Here is an 18,883-nt window from a genome sequence, read left to right as displayed (position 1 = left end):
CACCTCTTAAATGTTCAAGGAATACAAACCGAGTTTACACAATCTCTCTTCATAATATACCCTGTTAATCCTCGGTATGATTGGACGAGTCTGTTCTGTTCTCCCTCTCAGGCTAAAATATCCTTCCTGATAAGCAGTGAGGTGGCTGAATGCTGAGCAAGGTTGTGACTCTGCTCTCCCCAGCAACACGGCTCAGCACTAACCTTTGAATAGCACTCATCCTTTAGCAGGGATGTCTCCAGCTTGCTGCTCTGATAGGGCCACTTTAGGGCAGCGGATTGTGATTCTAAGAACTGCTTTCATTCTACTCGGTTTCTGATTCTCTTGACCACATCGCAGGTACTCACAGCGGGAAGTGCAAAGAAGGAGATCCCGAGGAGAGCAAAGCCAGCTGACAGCAGCCTCCCGAGCCACGTGGTGGGAGTCTTATCCCCATAACCAATGGTCGTCAGGGTGATCTGGAGGGAGAAAAAAATGATTGCACCTTACAGCCTGTCACCATTCGTAACTACATATGTCTTTGCCCATGAATTGGACTGGGTCAATAGCCCAGTCTTACACTGGGAACAGGCCAGGCTCACTAACACCATGGGATGGGTCTGGCACAACTCAATTCCAACTTTCCCAAATCACAATGGGTGCCACAATAAACGGCAGGGGTAGGTAACCAAACAAAATATTGGATTACTTACCTTGGATCTCTAGGCAGGGTCGAATATCAGGGACAGATGGTATGGGATCTTGCTGCGGCCCAGGACTATCAGGCAGGGACGATTCACAGGGATGGATCATGTGGTATCTCGTTGCGTCCCAGAACAATCAGACAGGGCTGAATATCACGGACGGACAGAATGGGATCTTACAGTGCTGCAGGACTATCAGACAGAGTTGCGTATCAAGCATGACCAAAATGGGATCTTGCTGTGTCCCAGGACTATTAGACAGAGATAGACAGTGTGGGAACTTGCAGTGCCCCAAACATACCCTGATGTTTCAAGGCCTTAAGTGCTGCTCAAAGACAAGCTGCTCACATTTGCAATGGCTCAGATGGGTGACAGGTCATTTGGTGTTTCAGGTCAAGTGGTGATCCCTTCACTCTGAAATAAATAACAATGGGTGACCAGGACTATTCTGTATCCGAGAGACATTTCCTTGACTTTCATCTTGCCAAATGGATACACTTTGAATGTTAGTGTTCCTGAGAGAGTGAGAGAGAGAGATTGGGTAGGAGAGAAAGACAGTGACAGAAAGAAGAAGAGAAGTAGGAAGCAAGTTGGAGAAAGAATGGGGAGGAGAAAGAGGAGAAAGATGGAGGGAGAGAGTGGGAGAGATATAGTGAGTGGGAGCAAAGGAGAATTTGTGGCGCAGTGAGGGGAGGGACAGCTGAATGGGAGAGAGTGAAAGATGAGGGAGAGAAAGAGGATAGGAGGGAAAGAGTGTGAGGGAGAGAGTGGGAGAGGGAGTGAAAGAATGAAATGGAGAAAGAGTGAGTGGAAAAGAGAGAAAATGAGTGTGAGAGAGAGAGTGAGAAGGTGAGTGAGTGGAAAAAGAGAGATTGGGAGTGAAAGAGAGTGAGCGAGAGCAAGGGAGAGAGAAAGTGAGAGGGAGAGAGAGAGGAAAAGAGAAGGAGGGAGAGTGAAGAGAGAGAAACTGAAGACAAACTCTGGTCTCTGTGACATTCCAGTGTTATAGAAAATAGAACATAAAACATTACAGCGCAGTACAGGCCATTCGGCCCTTGATGTTGCGCCGACCTGTGAAACCAATCTAAAGCCCATGTTGATTGGCTTGTGTTCCCAACAATCGTGTGAATTGCTTGTAACTTGGTCACTTGATTTATTGTCCCTTGGTTTCTAGTAAGGAATTGTCCTAAAGCAAAGTGGCAGTGCAAAAGTTGTACTCACTGTGCCCCACCATAGAGCATCGGCATAAGTGGCAAACTCAGCATTCGAATCCTTCTCTACCAAGTAAACTAGGAATGAGGAGAAGATGAGGACCAGGAAACCAATGTACCAGGCTGTAATCAGCTCCTGCCGGGAGGAAAGAGAAGAGTGCAGTGTCAGAGTCTCCTGGGTTCCTCAACAGATTAGACTTGAACACAAGACACAAAGAGATGCTCGAATAGATGAGGTGAGAAACTTCAAAATGTTAGGGCGCTATTCACAGCAATTAATCTTTATCTCTGAGTCTACAACAGATCCAGTGTGGGGTGAGGAAACCCACTGTGATAGAAAGCTTTGGGAACCAGAGGCCTAAAGTCCTGGTCTTCTCAGACATGGTACACTCATCGTGTTATCATGGGCAAAATTCTCCGACCCCACGCAGGTTCGGAGAATCGCCTGGGGCCGCCGCAAATCCCGCCCCCGCCGTGGCAGAAATTCTCCGCCACCCGGGAATTGGCGGGGGCGGGAATCGCGCCACGTCAACCGGCAAGCCCCCTGCGTGCCCCCACGGTGGCCAGGCCCGTGATCGGGGCCCACCATGGTGGAGGCGGAAGAGAATTCCCCCAGTGCAGCTGCCGCTGACGTCACCACCGACACATGCGCGAACCGCCGAAGGCCTTTCGCCCAGCCCCGGTGGCGGGCGCCAAAGGCCGTTGGTGCCAGTTTTGGCGCCAGTCAGCGTGGTGCCAACCACTCCGGCGCGGGCCTAGCCCCCAAAGGTGTGGAGAATTCCGCACCTTTGGGGAGGCCGGCGCCGGAGTGGTTGGCGCCACTCCGCTACGCCAGGACCCCCCGCCCCGCCAGGTAGGGGAGAATCCCGCCATGGTTTAGGCCGTGGCGGTAGAGGAAGAAATAGAGTGCCCCCATGACACTGGCCCGCCCGCCGATCGGTGGGCCCCGATCGCAGGCCTGCCCACCGTGGGGGCACTCCCCGGGGTCCGATCGCCTCGCGCCCCCCCCAGGACCCCGGTGGTCCGCTCGCGCCGCTGATCCCGCCGCCACCAGAGGTGGTTCAAACCTTGGCGGCGGGAGAGGCCTCCCAGCGACGGGACTTCGGCCCATCGCGGGCCGGAGAATTGCCGCAGGGGGCTCGCCGCTTGGCGTGGCGTGATTCCTGCCCCGACAATTCCCGGATGGCGGAGAATTTCTGCCACGGCGGGGGCGGGACTTTCGGCGGCCCCGGGCAATTCTCCGACCCTGCGTGGGGTTGGAGAATTTCGCCCCAGATCTCTAATGACTCACACCATATCCCGAACATGTCATTTTCTAAATGAAAGCTAATTTTACATTTGGAGTGAGTCAATACTAATTACTTCTACATTGCCCAAAGGGAGGCTGCTCCTTATATTGACCACTAAACTATTCTCTCCCAGATTAGTTTTGAATTTACCCTCTTCAAGCCCAGATTGTGTTGAGTGGTTCTATTGTTCTGGACAAGCTGAAACAGATGGTCATGTTCCACATTATCCAGTTCCTTTTACAATCCCACAAACAGGAATCTCTCATTTAGAAAATGTTCCGCTTAGCCAACACCAGATCGAAGGAGCCCTGGGCACATCCTCACTGTCAGTTCCTCATTGAATGGGGTGACCTTCAAACCCAAACCTTTCCCTCACCTTGAAACTGGTTGGTCGACACAAGAATGAGGATAGCTCAAGGGGAAATGACTCATTTAGAAAAAGGTGGTGGCCTCATGTACAACTAAGAAACCCGGGTGACGAGATAGGTTTTTAAAAAATAAATGTAATTCTTTTTTTTTGCCCAATTAAGGGGCAATTTAGAGTGGCCAATCCATGTACCATGCACACCTCTGGGATGTGGGGTTGAGACCCACGCAGACACGAGGAGAATGTGCAAACTCCACATGGACAGTGACCCTGGGCCCAACCGGGGTCCTCTGTGCCATGAGGCAGCAGTGCTAACCACTGTGCCACCGTGCTGCCCAGTGACAAGATAAGTTGATGAGTCTGTCACACAATGTATCCTATTCACTCACCTTACTGTGCGCATAAACTACCGACCCCAGCAGCTTCCACGTGCCCCCTCGATGGTCCATTCTGACCATGCGGAGGATCTGAAGAAAGCGGAGACTTCGGAGGGCAGATGTGGCAAATATGTTCCGCTGGGTACCAGCAGCGATGACTGCAATGGAAGCAATTAGCACGATAATGTCTGGAGAGGGAAAGGACATGTCAAAAATTAAATCTCTTCAGATTTCTCTCCAAGTTCCTCTTGCTTTCTGACACAAACCATCCTCTCCTGACCGTAAACACTTCTGTCAAATCACCTGTTCGCTTCCTCTGTGCAAACAAAACCAGTCTGCATTTTCTAAGTCTTTCTTTGTATTGCCTTATATCAGGCAGCAGCCCAGTCAACCTGCACCAGGTGCTCTGTCTTGCTCAAACATCTTTCACGTATTGTTAAGCCTATTACTGTTCACCCAACTCCAAACAATGGTTAAGGTTTGTCGTAGATTCACTGTTGCATTTTGATTTTTGTATTATGCACCTCTTTTATGGAGCCAAGGCTGTGAGTGGAGTTAGGAACAGATCAGTCAGCTTTTTCCCCTCATGTTTTTCTCAGTGTGTGCAGTAACCAATCCAGGCAGTGATTAAATGGAGCTCTCCGAGCCCTCGGCTGAATTTTGTCAGTGGGCACTACTTAATGATGTATTATTGATTGGGATACACCACAGCTGGAGTTCAGGTTTCCTGCAAGGACCCACTTGTTGCCAATTTGTGGCACAAAGACTTTGGTCAGTGTGGAAATGGTTGAGGAGAACCCAATGTTGGTGTGGCAGGTTGAAGCTGGATGGGCATGCTATGGGATCTGTAATGAGGAAGCGCTTTTTAGAACTGGCAAGTTGGTTTCATTCCTGCTGCCACAGAGCCTCTGCTATTAATCATAGAATTAGGATGATAGAATTTGCAGAGCAGAAGGAGGCCACTCTACCCATCGAGTCTGCACCGGCCCTTGGAAAGAGCACCCCACTTAAGTCCATGCCGCCACCCTATCCCCTTAACCTAGTAACCCCACCTAACCTTTTGGGCACCAAGGGTAAATTTATCATGGTCAATCCATCTAACCTGCACATCTTTGAACTGTGGGAGGAAACCGGAGCACCCGGAGGAAACCCACGCAGACACGGGAAGAAAGTGAAAACTCCACACAGGCAGTCACCGAGGCTGGAATTGAACCCGGGTCCCTGAGGCTGTGAGGCAGCAGTGTTAACCTCTGTCACTGTGCCGCCCCACCATGGTCCTGGCTAGACAGGCTGGTGTGATGGCAGGTAAGCGATAGGGGGATTGGTAAAGTCCTTTTGTAGCCGCAGGCTTGGGCTGATGTAAACCTTCTCCAGGAGCTTTCTTGTTAAAATCTCCCTCCTTATGTGAGGGGGCGGGATGTTGCTCAGGACTAGGGGAGTGCAGTTGATCGGAGGGGACCAGGGATGATATGCATTGCTGTGTTGCTCACACATGATCTCACTGAATGGCAGAACGGGCTTGAGGAGCTGAATGACCCCTTCGAGTTTCAATGCTGCCATCAAATCCAACACAGTAACACAGTGGGTAGCACTGTTGCTTCACAGCTCCAGTGCCCCAGCTTGGGTTCGATTCCCGGCTTGGGTCACTGTCTGTGCGGAGCCTGTACATTCTCCCTGTGTCTGCATGGGTTTCCTCCGGGTGCTCCGGTTTCCTTCCACAAGTCCAGAAAGACGTGCTGTGAGGTGAATTGTACTTTCTGAATTTACACTCTGCCTACCCGACCAGGTGTTGTGGTGTGGCGACTAGGATAGGGGATTGGGAAGGCACTGGATCAGCCATTCCTCCATCATCACTGCCTGTAAACCCTGTTAGAATGTGTGCTGGCCGATTAAGTGAATTTAGCCTTTGGGGTGGCATCGCTTCCCCACATTGAAATCCAGCTTGGCACACAGGCCAGAATTCTCCGACCGTTTCCTGCCAGTGGGATTCCCTGGTCCCGGCGGCAGCGCACCCCCACCCAGGCCATGCCTCCAGCTGCTGAGGCCCCACGCTCTGGAATTACCTCGCTAAACCCCTCTTGCCTCTCTCTCCTGTTCATTCTAGAACAAGCTTTTGATCAGCCCTCCTCATATCTCCATCTGTGACTCACGCCAATTGTTTCGATTGTGGCTGTGAAGCTGCTGGCAATGTTTCTCTCAGTTTTATTTGGCGCCTTGTCTATCAGCCACTACTCTGTGGGCGGGATTCTCCGACCTCTCAGCCACGTGTTGCCCGGTGGCAGGAGACGGTGCGCCGTTTGCTGGCGGCAGGATTCTTTGCTCCCGGCTCTGTCAATGGGAATCCCACTGAAGCTACCCCATGCTGCTGGGAAACCCGTGGGTGGGGGTGCGCTGCCGGCGGGACCAGGGAATCCCACTGGCAGGAAACGGTCGGAGAATTCTGGCCTGCGTGTCAAGCTGGATTTCAATGTGGGGAAGTGATGCTAAATTCACTTAATCGCCCAGCACACATTCTAACAGGATTTACAGGCAGTGATGATGGAGGAATGGCTGATCCAGTGCCTTCCCAACCCCTACCCTCACCGCTCAGGGGTGAGATTAGCCAATGCAGGAAAAGCCACCTGAGACAGCATTTCAGTCTGACCCTTGACATAATAATCTTTGCTAATCCCTTGGAGCATTTGAGATCTTAACAGTGGATTTTGTCTGCTGGCATTGTGAACAGCTCTTGTTTCTTTTCCTTGACGAAAACCTCTCACCAATTAGGATCACAAGATGAACTGGAACTAACTAATTTCCTGAGACAGTGATTAATTTTGTACGTAACTTGAACTGATCTTTTAATTTGTCACATTGCATGGCAGAGTTTCTAAAGCTTTATCAGCAATCGTGTCAGAGAATGAAAACACCTCTGAAAGAATTTAACAGTGAAGGTGATTTATTGGCGAGAATGTTCAGGTGTTGATATCAGGGTACCAGGGAAAATGAGGCAGTGTTTTGCCCCCCATTAACCCCTTGAATTGAGCACAGTGGTAAACATTCAGGTTTCACTTCGCAGTGCCAGCTGTGGCTCAGTGGGCAGCACACTCACTTCTAAGCTATTAAGTTTCTGAGTTCAAATCCCACGCCAGAGTTTGAGCATAGAAATGTAAGCTGATGCTTCCCTGTGGCACTGAGAGAGGGCTGTGCTGTTGGGCGTGTCTGTTTTTTCTTTGCTCTGGAGGGTGAACAATGAGATGCTGTCCAGGGGAACGATGCAATAGTCAAGGACAGAGGTTAGAAGGTGAGATGGAAGTTGACAGTCTGTGTGCTGGAAAGGATACAGAATCAGAAGCTTGGCTTAGAGTTGAAACAAGGTTGCAGACAGTATGGTTTAACATCAGGCAATGGCCAAGGAGTAGAGTGGAGTCTGTGGCTCAGGCACAGAGCGGGCACAGCATTTTTTGGTCATGGGGGATTATTGGGCTGGATTCTATTGGGTGGGATTCTCCGTTGCGCCAGCAGCCCAGGGATTTCCCGACGGCGTGGGGCTGCCCACAATGGGAAACCCCATTGGCCGGCTGGTGAGACGGAGAATCCCACTGATCTTTGCTGACCAGTTGGAGAAAAGACTGAGGGATGAACTTTCTGGCCCACCCGTCTGCCGGATTTGCTGGTCCCACCAATGGCCAACCAACCGCATTGGATACCAAGTGGCAGAGGCTGCGGGCGACACAAAACGTTTTAGACATTGGCAGGACCGTAAGATTCTGCCAGTGACCAATGACAACCTGCCTCCGAAAGCAGAAAACACGCCGAGGGATGGGGGGGGGGGGGGGGGGGGGGGATGAAGGGAGCATAAAATCCAGGTGAATTTTGACTAAACTGTCTGATATTGCAGATGTATTGGAGAAATCAGGAGAGGTGTTACTGAGGTAAACCTCGGTGTTGGTTACCATATATGTGTAAACCTGCATTGTGCCTTTGCATTATGGTGCTTAGAGGTAGCACAGCTTTTGACTCCATATCTTCTCAATCACAAAGACTTTTTGTTTCCACCTCCCTTCTTATCTCGAGACTTGGCTATTCAAATGTTTTGCTGGCCTGCCTCCCAACTTCCAGCCCCCATAAACTTCAACTCATCTAAAATACTACCGTCTGTATCCTAAGTCGCATCACGTTCACCCATCACTGCTATGCTTGTTGATCTCCATTGGCTCTGGATCCGGCAACACCTCAAATATAAAATTATCTTCCTCGTTTTTGAATCCCTTCAATGGCCATATCCCTCCATATCTCTATAATCTTCTCCATCCCTGTTACTCTCAGGAATCTCTGTGCTCCTTCAATTCTGGACTCTGAGGCATCTGCTATTTTAATCACTCCACCATGAGCGGCTATGCCATCAGCCGTCAAGGTCTTTAGCTCAGGAATTCCCTGCCTTAACGTCTCTGGCTCGCTATGCCTTCCCCTTCTTTAAGATGCTCCTTAAAACCCTGTGTAGCTTGGATTTGATAATGCTTCTGTGAAGGTCCTTTGGATGTTTTAGTACAGTAACTATGTAAATTCAAATTGTCGTTCTAGATGAGAAATGAGAGTGGCGGTGGAGTGGGGGATGGGGAGGGAGTGCGGTGTGGGGGAGTGTAAAGGACAGATTCTTGAGGGTCACAAGAGTTATTGGTGCAGGAATGGGAAGAGAAACCATTGCAGGTGATTCTCTAGCTCCGACAGTTGAGAGCAGTTCCATCTAGTTGGACAAGAGTGGAGGGATGTTGGAGGGTGATAATGCAGTCAACTATGTCAAAGATTGTGGATTGGTTGTAGAAGATGAGGGGGAGATGGTGTATCTTGGTCACAGTCACTTGGGAGCTTGGATTTTCAACTAGTTTGCGGTTGTTTCGTTGGCACAATTTGTCTAAAACCGGTATTAACAGCGCAAATGATTGTGCAATTTTAAGTGCAAAATGCATCCATTTTTAGCACAGGGCTAAATTGCTGGCTTTGAAAGCAGACCAAGCAGGCCAGCAGCACGGTTCAATTCCCGTAACAGCCTCCCCAGACAGGCGCCAGAATGTGGCGACTAGGGGCTTTTCACAGTAACTTCATTTGAAGCCTACTCGTGACAATAAGCGATTTTCATTTCATTTCAATATGGAATGAATTTCCACGATTGTTTTTGCACTGGTTTGCAACATGTTGGGCAGAATGTTACATCGCCTCCTGCTGGTGAGATCTTCTGGTTCGGCCGAAGTCAATGGAGGTTTGAACGGCTCGCAGGATTATCCGCTACCACCGTGACAGGGCCGCAAAATTCCACCCCTCATGAAAGAAATGGCCCCTCCCACAAAACCAGCCTTGCCCCCGGATGAATTAATTAATATTGAGAGTTTCTGCTTACTGCACCGTTTGCAGGCCCACAAACAAACTCAAACAAATTAAGCTTTCCCGGGGCACAAAAGCACTAATAGGCGTGTTTTAAATGCTTTCAATATTTTTTACCATAATAAAAATGCAACCACTTTACCTAACCTAACCAGGACGTGGTTTTGTATATTTTTTAAAGGTCCTTTTCAATACTTTCCAATCAGGTAACTGTTGGATTGGGCACTGTGGTTAAAAATGCTGATTTTATTTTCCCGATGAGCCCATTTTAAGCTTCATCCATCAAACTCCACCAAGTTATGATTCTTAAATATACCAAGGAATATTATTTTAAAACATTTTAAAATGCTGCCTAATTGTGCCAGGTCACGACAGGTTTTGCGTTTGGCTAGATTCAAAAGAGAGTAGAAACTGGAGGAAAAAATCTTTACAAAATGGGTGCAATTATGAGTGCAATTTGCAGCCACATTTCTGATTGTACGCAGAGCGGAAATTCCAGGTCAGAATATGCTTTGTGACTTTGATAAGTCATTTCAATGCTGTATCATGCTGGAGTATTTCAGGGTTGCGAGCTTATTGTGAGGAATGAAATACTGAGCCCAGTTATATTTCATATGCAGCTTGTCAAAGAAATATGCTTACTCCAAATGTTTGCAGCAAAGCTGCTGTGTGCTGTGCCTCGCTCCACTGCATCGTGGTCTGACGAACCCTTGGGAGAGAGAGGCTGCAGCACATTTTAAATCACTGCCGATGTGAAAATGATGCATCTGCAATTTGAGAGAGATCTCAGGTAGGATCGCAGGATGGAACTATCCTGTGCCTCTCTTTATAATTAAGTAATTACCATTGTTTTCCCACATCCTGGATACGTGCCAACCATCCCTAATTATTCATTTTTGGGATGTGGGCCAGGCCAGCGCTTATTGCCCATCCCTTTGACGTGACCAGTCCTGAATTGGGAGGCATTGTCAGCTTACTTGTGCTTGTGGATAAGATTCATCCAGCCCCTCCAAACATCCCCAACTCCTATTCCCCACCACTCCATCCTTCATCTCCACTCCTTTACACCCTTCATCTCCACTATTAAGGTGCTGGTTTAGCTCACTGAGCTAAATCACTGGCTTTTAAAGCAGACCAAGCAGATCAGCAGCACGGTTCGATTCCCGTACCAGCCTTCCCGGACAGGCGCCGGAATGTGGCAACTAGGGGCTTTTCACAGTAACTTCATTGAAGCCTACTCGTGACAATAAGCGATTTTCATTTCATTTTCACTTTCATTAACAGTTCCCCACCATCACTTCCTCAGCACCAACCAGCTTCAGCTCCTCCGAACCCAGCTTCCATTTACTCCCGCCTGTGTGCGTTCCTCCTGGCTCCCCATCCCCTCACTTCTAGGTGATCTTTACCCCAATCCCTCAGCTTCTGCTGCTGCTCGCAGTACGAGGATTGGCGCATTGTTTTAGTCTTGCTGGTAAGGTGGGTAACTACCCACCAGTTAGTCTACGATTAGTTCCAGCTAAGCGCTAAGCCTCCGTTTTACTGAGGGTGATAGGTGAGGAACTAATATGGGGAGGGATGACACACCCTGACCCTTGGCCTCTTATAACCAGAACCTCCTTCCCTAAATCCAAGCCTGACTCCAAAACCAGAATGACAGGGGTTAGTGGGGCATCAATGAGGATCCGTGGGGCAGTGTGGAATGTTGGTTAATTGATGGGAGTTGGCGTGTTAGGATTAAAGAATAAATTAGGTTTGTGAATAATATCTGTGTGGGAACAAACTTTCCAAAAGAAACATTGAAACTTTATACTGCCAGGCTCATTCTCAGCTTCATTTGCTGTAAATTGACATAATTAATAGAGGGGTGGGAATATATTAAAGACGAGAAAGACATCCCATAAGTGGTGGACACCCACTCAGCAACCCATCTGTTGTTTATCTCTCATTTCTATTTCTATTTTGAAGTTAATAGTAAGGGACATTCTGAAACGGAATGACAATCTGCGCAAGTGAGTGAGTGACAGCATCATGTGAGTTAAACAGTGCAGATCACAGAGAGTGCAGGAAGACCAGCTGTCGTGCTGAATGGCCTGTTTCTGTGCTGGTTCCTGAGGCAGTTACCTCGGCCCCTCTGAGTTCCGGTCTCACATTACACAACAAATGTGAATGCCTCTCTGTGCACACTTCACGACCAAGATAGACTTGCATTTGCGTTTTTGTCCTATCTGTCACTTATGCGATAAAGATAACTTTCCACTTTGTTAATATAATGTGCCTCAGGCCAGGCTTGGAAACTTCAAACTGCTTTATGAAGTTCACCTGATCTATAACTTTTATGTTGAATTTGGCTACGATGAGTGTCATAACATACAGCAGTATATCATGGTGCAGACGCACGCTGATGGATACACACAGGGACCAATCAACATGTACAAACACCGCAGCCAATCACCAGTTAGAATACGCACACTATAAAGGCAGAGGGCACCACTGTTCCCGCTCATTCTGTGTGCTGCCTCTCAGTGTAACAGGAACTAATCCAGCCCAGCACAGACTCACACCACGTGCTGAGAGAATCGACTGGTTTGGACGAGGCTTAGGTCTCTAGTTTAAGTTAGCATCATTGAGACCCACAGTTATCGTGTGTTAGTTAGTTAAAAATAGTTAATAAAATTGAGTTGAAACTTCATCAGTGTTGGAAGTGTCTGTTCATCTCTCAAGTCTACACTAGCCAACACTTCATGGTACCAGGAGTTGAGGGATGCTTGCACTTCTGAGACCTACCTTTCAGTGATCTGCCTTCCACCAGTTTCGAGCCATCCTACAGAATGGACTCCGTTCGCTCGCCGCCACCTCTCCGCATTGCCGGGAATCTGGGCTCAAACTGGAAACTTTTCAAACAGCGCTTCCAGCTGTACCTCGAAGCCAGGGACCTGGAAGCTGCCTCGGACGCACGGAAGATTGCTCTCTTCCTCTTCACAGGTGGTTACCACGCTCTGAACATTTACAACTCGCTTACCTTCGATGAGAGGGAGGACAAATCGAAGTTCAAGACCATAATTCTGAAGTTCGACAGCCACTGCGCGGTCGAGGTCAACGAGAGCTTCGAGAGATACATGTTTCAGCAGCGAATTCAGGGTAAGGACGAGCCTTTCCAGTCCTTTATTACCCACCTCCGCGTCCTTGCGCAATCCTGCAACTACGGGTCCACCTCTGACTCCATGCTCCGTAACCAGGTTGTTTTTGGTGTTCAATCTGAGCCCCCGCGCCAGCAGCTACTAAAAGTAAAGCAGCTCACTCTCTACGGCCATCGAGACCTGTGTACTTCATGAACATGCCTCCATGCGCTACTCCTGCATCCAGGCCGCTGGAACAGCGCGGCAAGCCCCTTACGAGGCAGAACGGGTTCAAATGATTAAATCTTTTCAGGCTCTGGATCTGAACGATGGCGGCCATTTCGCGCACTTTTCGCGGAGTCCCGCGTTTACACGCAGCGAGTGTGCTGATGTCATCGACCACTTCGCGCAGGTGCGCGCTACGCTGGATCACCTGTGCATGCGCAGTGGCGCGACGAACGTCCCGACGCTCCGGCAATCCGCCCACTTAAAGTGGCAATGTCCCGCGAAGTCCCGACGCTACCTGCAGTGTGGCAAGCGAGGCCACTACGCTGCAATGTGCAGATCTACCCTGCCTGCTGTTTTTAGGAGGTCCACCCAGCCCCACAGAGACGTCAGGGCTATCCAGCCTGCCATCAGTGAACCTACTCTAGACCTTGCTTCCGACTGTGCCTGCGATGACCCACAGGTCCCGTTCCAAATCGGTGTCGTTACTACGAACAGGATGTCCCCCAAGCGTGGCACTAAACCCGTCCACGTCCACAGCGTCAGCCAGGACGATGAGTGGTGTGCCACCCTTACGGTCAACCCGTCCCCTGTCAGGTTCGCCTGGACACTGGCGCTTCTGCCAATCTCATTGCGTCGTCTGATTTTCTAAGCTCTGCGTACAGCCTGCCGTCATGCCATCTGCCTGTAAATTGGTGGACTACAATGGCAATGCCATCGCTGCCAGCGGCCCCTGTCGCCTTGAGGTGACACATCGTGCTCACACAGCCATTCTCCCGTTTGAGATTGTTGATGCCTCAAAAGCCTCCTTGCTTGGTGCGCAGGTATGCAAGGCTGCTCCACTTAGTGCTGAGAGTACACTCTCTCTCTTCAAGCGATGTGTCTGTATCCTCTGACAGAGACTTCAGGGCGCAACTCGACTCCATCATCCAGCAATACCATGATATTTTCGAAGGCATGGGCACGCTCCCGTACACGTACAAAATCTTACTCAAGCCCAACGCCACGCCTGTCATTCACGCACCTCGCAGAGTCCCAACGCCCCTCTGGGACCGCCTCGAGCAACAGCTCCAGGACCAAGGAGTCATCTCTAGGGTCACGGAACCCACAGACTGGGTAAGCTCCATGGTCTGCGTCAAGAAGCCGTCCAGCGAGCTGCGGATCTGTATTGATCCTAAAGATCTGAATCAGAATATCATGCGGGAGCACTACCCGATTTCGAAATGCGAGGAGCTCACGTCCGAGATGGCCCATGTCAAACTATTCTGAAAACTGGATGCCTCGAAGGGTTTCTGGCAGATCCAACTAGATGGGTCAAGCAAGAAGCTGTGTACGTTCAACACACCCTTTGGCAGGTTCTGCTACAACCGGATGCCATTCAGCATCATTTCTGGGTCCGAAGTTTTCCATCGGATCATGAAGCAGATGATGGAGGCGGTCGATGGCTTCCGGGTATATGTCGATGACATTATTATCTGGTCAACCACCCTGCAGGAACACATTGCCCACCTTAAGCGCGTTTTCAGGTGCATCCACGAACACGGCCTCCGCCTCAATAAGGCCAAATGCTCCTTCGGCCAGTCGAGTATCATGTTTTTGGGGGATCACATCTCCCACCAGGGGGTGCGTCCGGACGAGGACAAGATTGCAGCAATCACGTCCATGAAGACGCCCGAGGACAAGAAAGCTGTTCTCCGGTTCCTGGGTATGGTGAATTTCCTCGGGAAGCTCATCCCGAATCTCGCCTCACACACCACGGCCCTCAGAGACCTGATTCCCAAAACCACAGATTTCCAATGGCTCCACGCTCACGAGCGTGAAAGGCAGGAGCTGAAGGCCAAGCTTTCCACGACCCCAGTGTTGGCCTTTTTCGACCCGACGAAAGAGACCAAAATCTCTACTGATGCCAGTAAGTCGGGGATTGGTGCCGTGCTCCTGCAACGAGACAAGGCCTCGTCCTGGGCCCACGTTGCGTATGCTATGCGCAAATTGAGAAAGAGTGTCTCGGCCTTGTCACTGGAGTCGTGAAGTTCCACGACTACGTCTATGGACTTCCGCAGTTCACGGTTGAAACCGACCACCGCCCCCTTGTAAATATTATCAAAAAGGACTTAAACGACACGACGCCTCACCTCCAGCGTGTCCTACTCAAGCTGCGCAGGTATGACTTTCAACTGATCTATACCCATGGCAAGGACCTTGCCGATGCCCTCTCAAGGTCGATCACAACTCCGTGTCATCATGACGGCTTCATTTGCCAAATAGACGCTCACGTTCAGTTTGCAGCCTCCCATTTGCCAGCTTTGGATGCACGACTGATGCAAATTCGCCGCGAGACAGCGGCTGATCCACTTCTGCAGCGGGTGATGCGCCTAATGTCGGACGGGTGGCTCAAGAGCCAATGCCCGCAATTTTACAATGTCCGACGATGACCTGGCGGTTGTCGATGGGGTGCTCCTGAAATTGGATCGCATCGTCATCCCACAAAGCATGCGCCAGCTAGTGTTGGAGCAACTCCATGATCGAGAAGTGCCGCCGCAGGGCCAGAGAAGCCGTCTACTGGCCGGGCATCAATGATGACATCGCCAATGTGGTGCTCAACTGCTCTACCTGCCAGCGTTTTCAGCCCGCCCAACAACGGGAGACCCTGATGCCCCATGAGCTCGTCACATCGCCTTGTGCCAAAGTGGGCATCGACTTGTTCCATGCATTGGGCAGGGACTACATCATCATTTAGAATTTAGAATTTAGAACAGTACAGCACAGAACAGGCCCTTCGGCCCTCGATGTTGTGCCGAGCAATGATCACCCTACTCAAACTCACGTATCCACCCTATACCCGTAACCCAACAACTCCCCCTTAACTTTACTTTTTCGGACACTATGGGCAATTTAGCAATCCCCCATTAACCTTACACTACGGGCAATTTAGCATGGCCAATCCACCTAACCCGCACATCTTTGGACTGTGGGAGGAAACCGGAGCACCCGGAGGAAACCCACGCACACACGGGGAGGACGTGCAGACTCCACACAGACAGTGACCCAGCCGGGAATCGAACCTGGGACCTTGGAGCTGTGAAGCATTGATGCTAACCACCATGCTACCGTGAGGCCCCATCATCGACTACTTCTCCAGTTACCCGGAGGTCATCAGGCTGCACGATCTCACAGCCTTGGCTGTGATCAGGGCGTGTAAGGAGATATTTGCCCGCCATGGCATTCCGCTGACGGTCATGTCGGACAATGGCCCCTGTATCGCAAGCCAGGAATGGGACGGCTTCGCCCGACACTACAACTTCGCGCACGTCCAGTCCCCTGTACCCCCAATCCAATGGGAAGGCGGAAAAGGGGGTCCACATCGTTAACCGGCTCCTCAGCAAGACCGCCGACGCCAGCTCAGATTTCCATCTTGCTCTGCTGGCCTATCGCTCCGCCCCACTCTCCACCGGCCTGTCGCCTGCTCAGCTGCTAATGAACCTCACCCTCAGAACGACGGTGCCATTAATTCTCGCTCCCAACCTCGATTATTTCCCCGTGCTCCACCGCATGCACATGTCTCAACTGCAGCAGAAAACTTCCTACGACTCAAGGGCTACTGACCTTCCCAACATCCATCCACGCGACAAGGTTCGCATCCACCTCCCGGACGGTGGCTGGTCTGCGCCTGGGATTGTTCTAAATAAGGCAGGTAGCCCCCCCCCCCCTCCAACCTGGTCCGCTTACCGGATGGATCCATTCGGCGCCGCAACAGGCGTGCTCTTAGCCTGGTTCCAGGGTCGTCACGGGGTCCTCCAACCAGCTCTCCTACTGATCCCGCCGTGAACTGTGTGGCCCTTCCGGTCACTCTGCCTGCCCCTGACAGTGCTGCAGCCCTCCCGGCTCCTGAGGCTCCAGCCATTGCCCCACCCTTGAGGCGGTCAACCAGAGTTCGTCACCCACCTCAGAGACTGAACTTATGAACTCTGCACACATGTGGACTTTTTGAAATGTTCTTTTTCCCATGTTCTTTGTTGTTGCATTCGTTATCCAGTGATTTGTAAATAGATTTGTTGGTTGTTCCAGTTCATGGTAGTCATCTGCACCAGGCACCTTCCTCTGTAAATAGTCTTGTTCCCTGTATATAGCTTTGTACATATGTCTTTGCACCTCACACGTAGCTAGGTACATTCTCCACACACCCACACTATTTATTATCACATGCCTATATCAACATTTCTTTCATAAAAGGTGGGATGGGGCAGCACGGTGGCACAGTGGTTAGCATTTCTGCCTACGGCGCTGAGGACCCAGGTTCGAATCCCGGCTCTGGGTCACTGTCCGTGAGGAGTTTGCACATTCTCCCCGTGTCTGCATGGGTTTCACCCCCACAACCCAAAAGATGTGCAGGATAGGTGGATTGGCCATGCTAAATTGCCCTTTAATTGGAAAAAATAATTGGGTACTCAAATTTAAAAAAAATAAAAAAATTTTTAATAAAAGGGAGGATGTCATAATATACACCAGTATATCATGGTGCAAACATGCACTGATGGACACACACAGGGACCAATCAACATGTACAAACACCGCAGCCAATCACCAGTTAGAATACACGCACTATAAAGGCAGAGGGCACCACGGTTCCCGCTCATTCTGGGTGCTGCCTCTGAGTGTAACAAGAACTCATCCAGCCCAGCACAGACGCACACCACGTGCTGAGAGAATCAACTGTTTCGGACAAGGCTTAGGTCTCTAGTTTAAGTTAGCATCATTCAGAACCACAGTCATCGTGTGTTAGTTAGTTAGAACCTTCAACAGTGTTGGAAGTGTCTGTTCATCTCTCAAGTCTACACTAGCCAACACTTCAATGAGCACAAAAGCCTTTGCTGCATGTGTGATTCATCAGACCTCCTGGACACTTTAATCCAAACAAGGTTTATTCTAAGAATATATATTTATATATATATCTATCCACAAAGCAATAAATTTTATCAATTACAAACATAAAGACACCACACAACTACAGTAATCTATGTATAACACTTAATGAATTTCCCCTTAGCTGTTCCAATTCAATAACAAATCCAATTAAACCAAAACCCCCTTTCAAGGGCGTGGCCCAGCGCACTCTACTCTCACTTGAATGGGAGTGGTCTTTTTCCTGAAATTCTGGTCCAGTTCCAAACAGCAGATTCAAACTCTTTCCATAAAGCAACTATATATTTAAAGTTAACCACAACTAATGTGTTGTTACTGGAACAACTTTTAAAATGAAAACAGGCAAAACACGTCTTTTCTCTTTTTGAAGGATTCAAACTGAAACTGAAACCCCCTCTCACCTCACAGCCACAGCCCAATGTGCTACAAGTCACATGATAAGAGGCTAAACCTTTCTTAAAGGGATACAGTACTCACATAACAGCTCCCCCAAGAAAAAAAAACTTCAAAGATGGTTTCATTTTTCACCTCTTCACTTGCCCATTCCTAACACTTGACAATAAACATACAAACATTTTAAAACATCAAAACAGGCAAACATTTACAGTAATAGAGTCCATTTTAGTTCTTTGTCTTCCACCGTCGAACCTGCTTCTATTCATCACACTCGTGACAAAGCATCGGCTATCATGTTGCAAAGCCAGCATCAAGCTCAAAGTCACCTTTTCAATTGTCGACTACTTCCTCTGGTGATCATTTAATTTTTTAGAAAAATACACAATAGGCCGCTCTATTCCTTCATCATCTTCTTGTAAGAGCACAGCACTTACGCCCACATCACTCACATCGATAGCCGCCTTGAATGGTTTTGTATAATTTAGGGTGGCCAACACAGGAGCAATGGTTAACACAGCCTTCAGGCAGTCAAATGCCTGTTGACACTCCGCCGTCCACTGAAATTTGCTACGCTTCTTCAGCATGTCTGCCAATGGAGCAACCACGCTGCTAAAATACGGCACAAATTTACGGTAAAAACCACTCATGCCAAGAAGTCTCATTATTTCCCTTCATGTCGAGGCTATTGGGAACGTCCCAATAACGTTTGTTTGTACATGCTGTGGGACCATTTGTCCATGTCCATTTGTATGACCAAGGAACATGAATTGGGCTTTTCCAAACTCACTTTTGGCTAGGTTTACCACCAAACCCGCCTTCTGAAGTCAATCGAATAACTCCATCAGATGCTTCAAATGTTCTTTCCATGTATGACTAAAAATCACAAGATCGTCTATGTACACCGCACAATTGGGTCATTCTGAAATAACTTTGCTCGT

General features: G+C 49.4%; 1 protein-coding gene across 1 annotated transcript in view; it reads right to left on the bottom strand.

Moving 5' to 3' along the window:
- The window catches only part of LOC119967664 (potassium voltage-gated channel subfamily KQT member 5-like), a 397,797-nt gene that overhangs the window by 65,019 nt on the left and 313,895 nt on the right, over positions 1–18,883 (bottom strand). Inside the window, 3 exon segments of the mRNA XM_038800475.1 lie at positions 344–458; positions 1,905–2,030; positions 3,940–4,115. Of these exon segments, the coding sequence (XP_038656403.1) occupies positions 344–458; positions 1,905–2,030; positions 3,940–4,115 (417 nt within the window).

Source organism: Scyliorhinus canicula, chromosome 6 (assembly GCF_902713615.1).
Source record: "Scyliorhinus canicula chromosome 6, sScyCan1.1, whole genome shotgun sequence".
Classification (NCBI taxonomy): Eukaryota; Metazoa; Chordata; class Chondrichthyes; order Carcharhiniformes; family Scyliorhinidae; genus Scyliorhinus; species Scyliorhinus canicula.
Note: the sequence above shows the minus strand (reverse complement) of the source record. Positions and strands in the feature narration are given on the sequence as shown.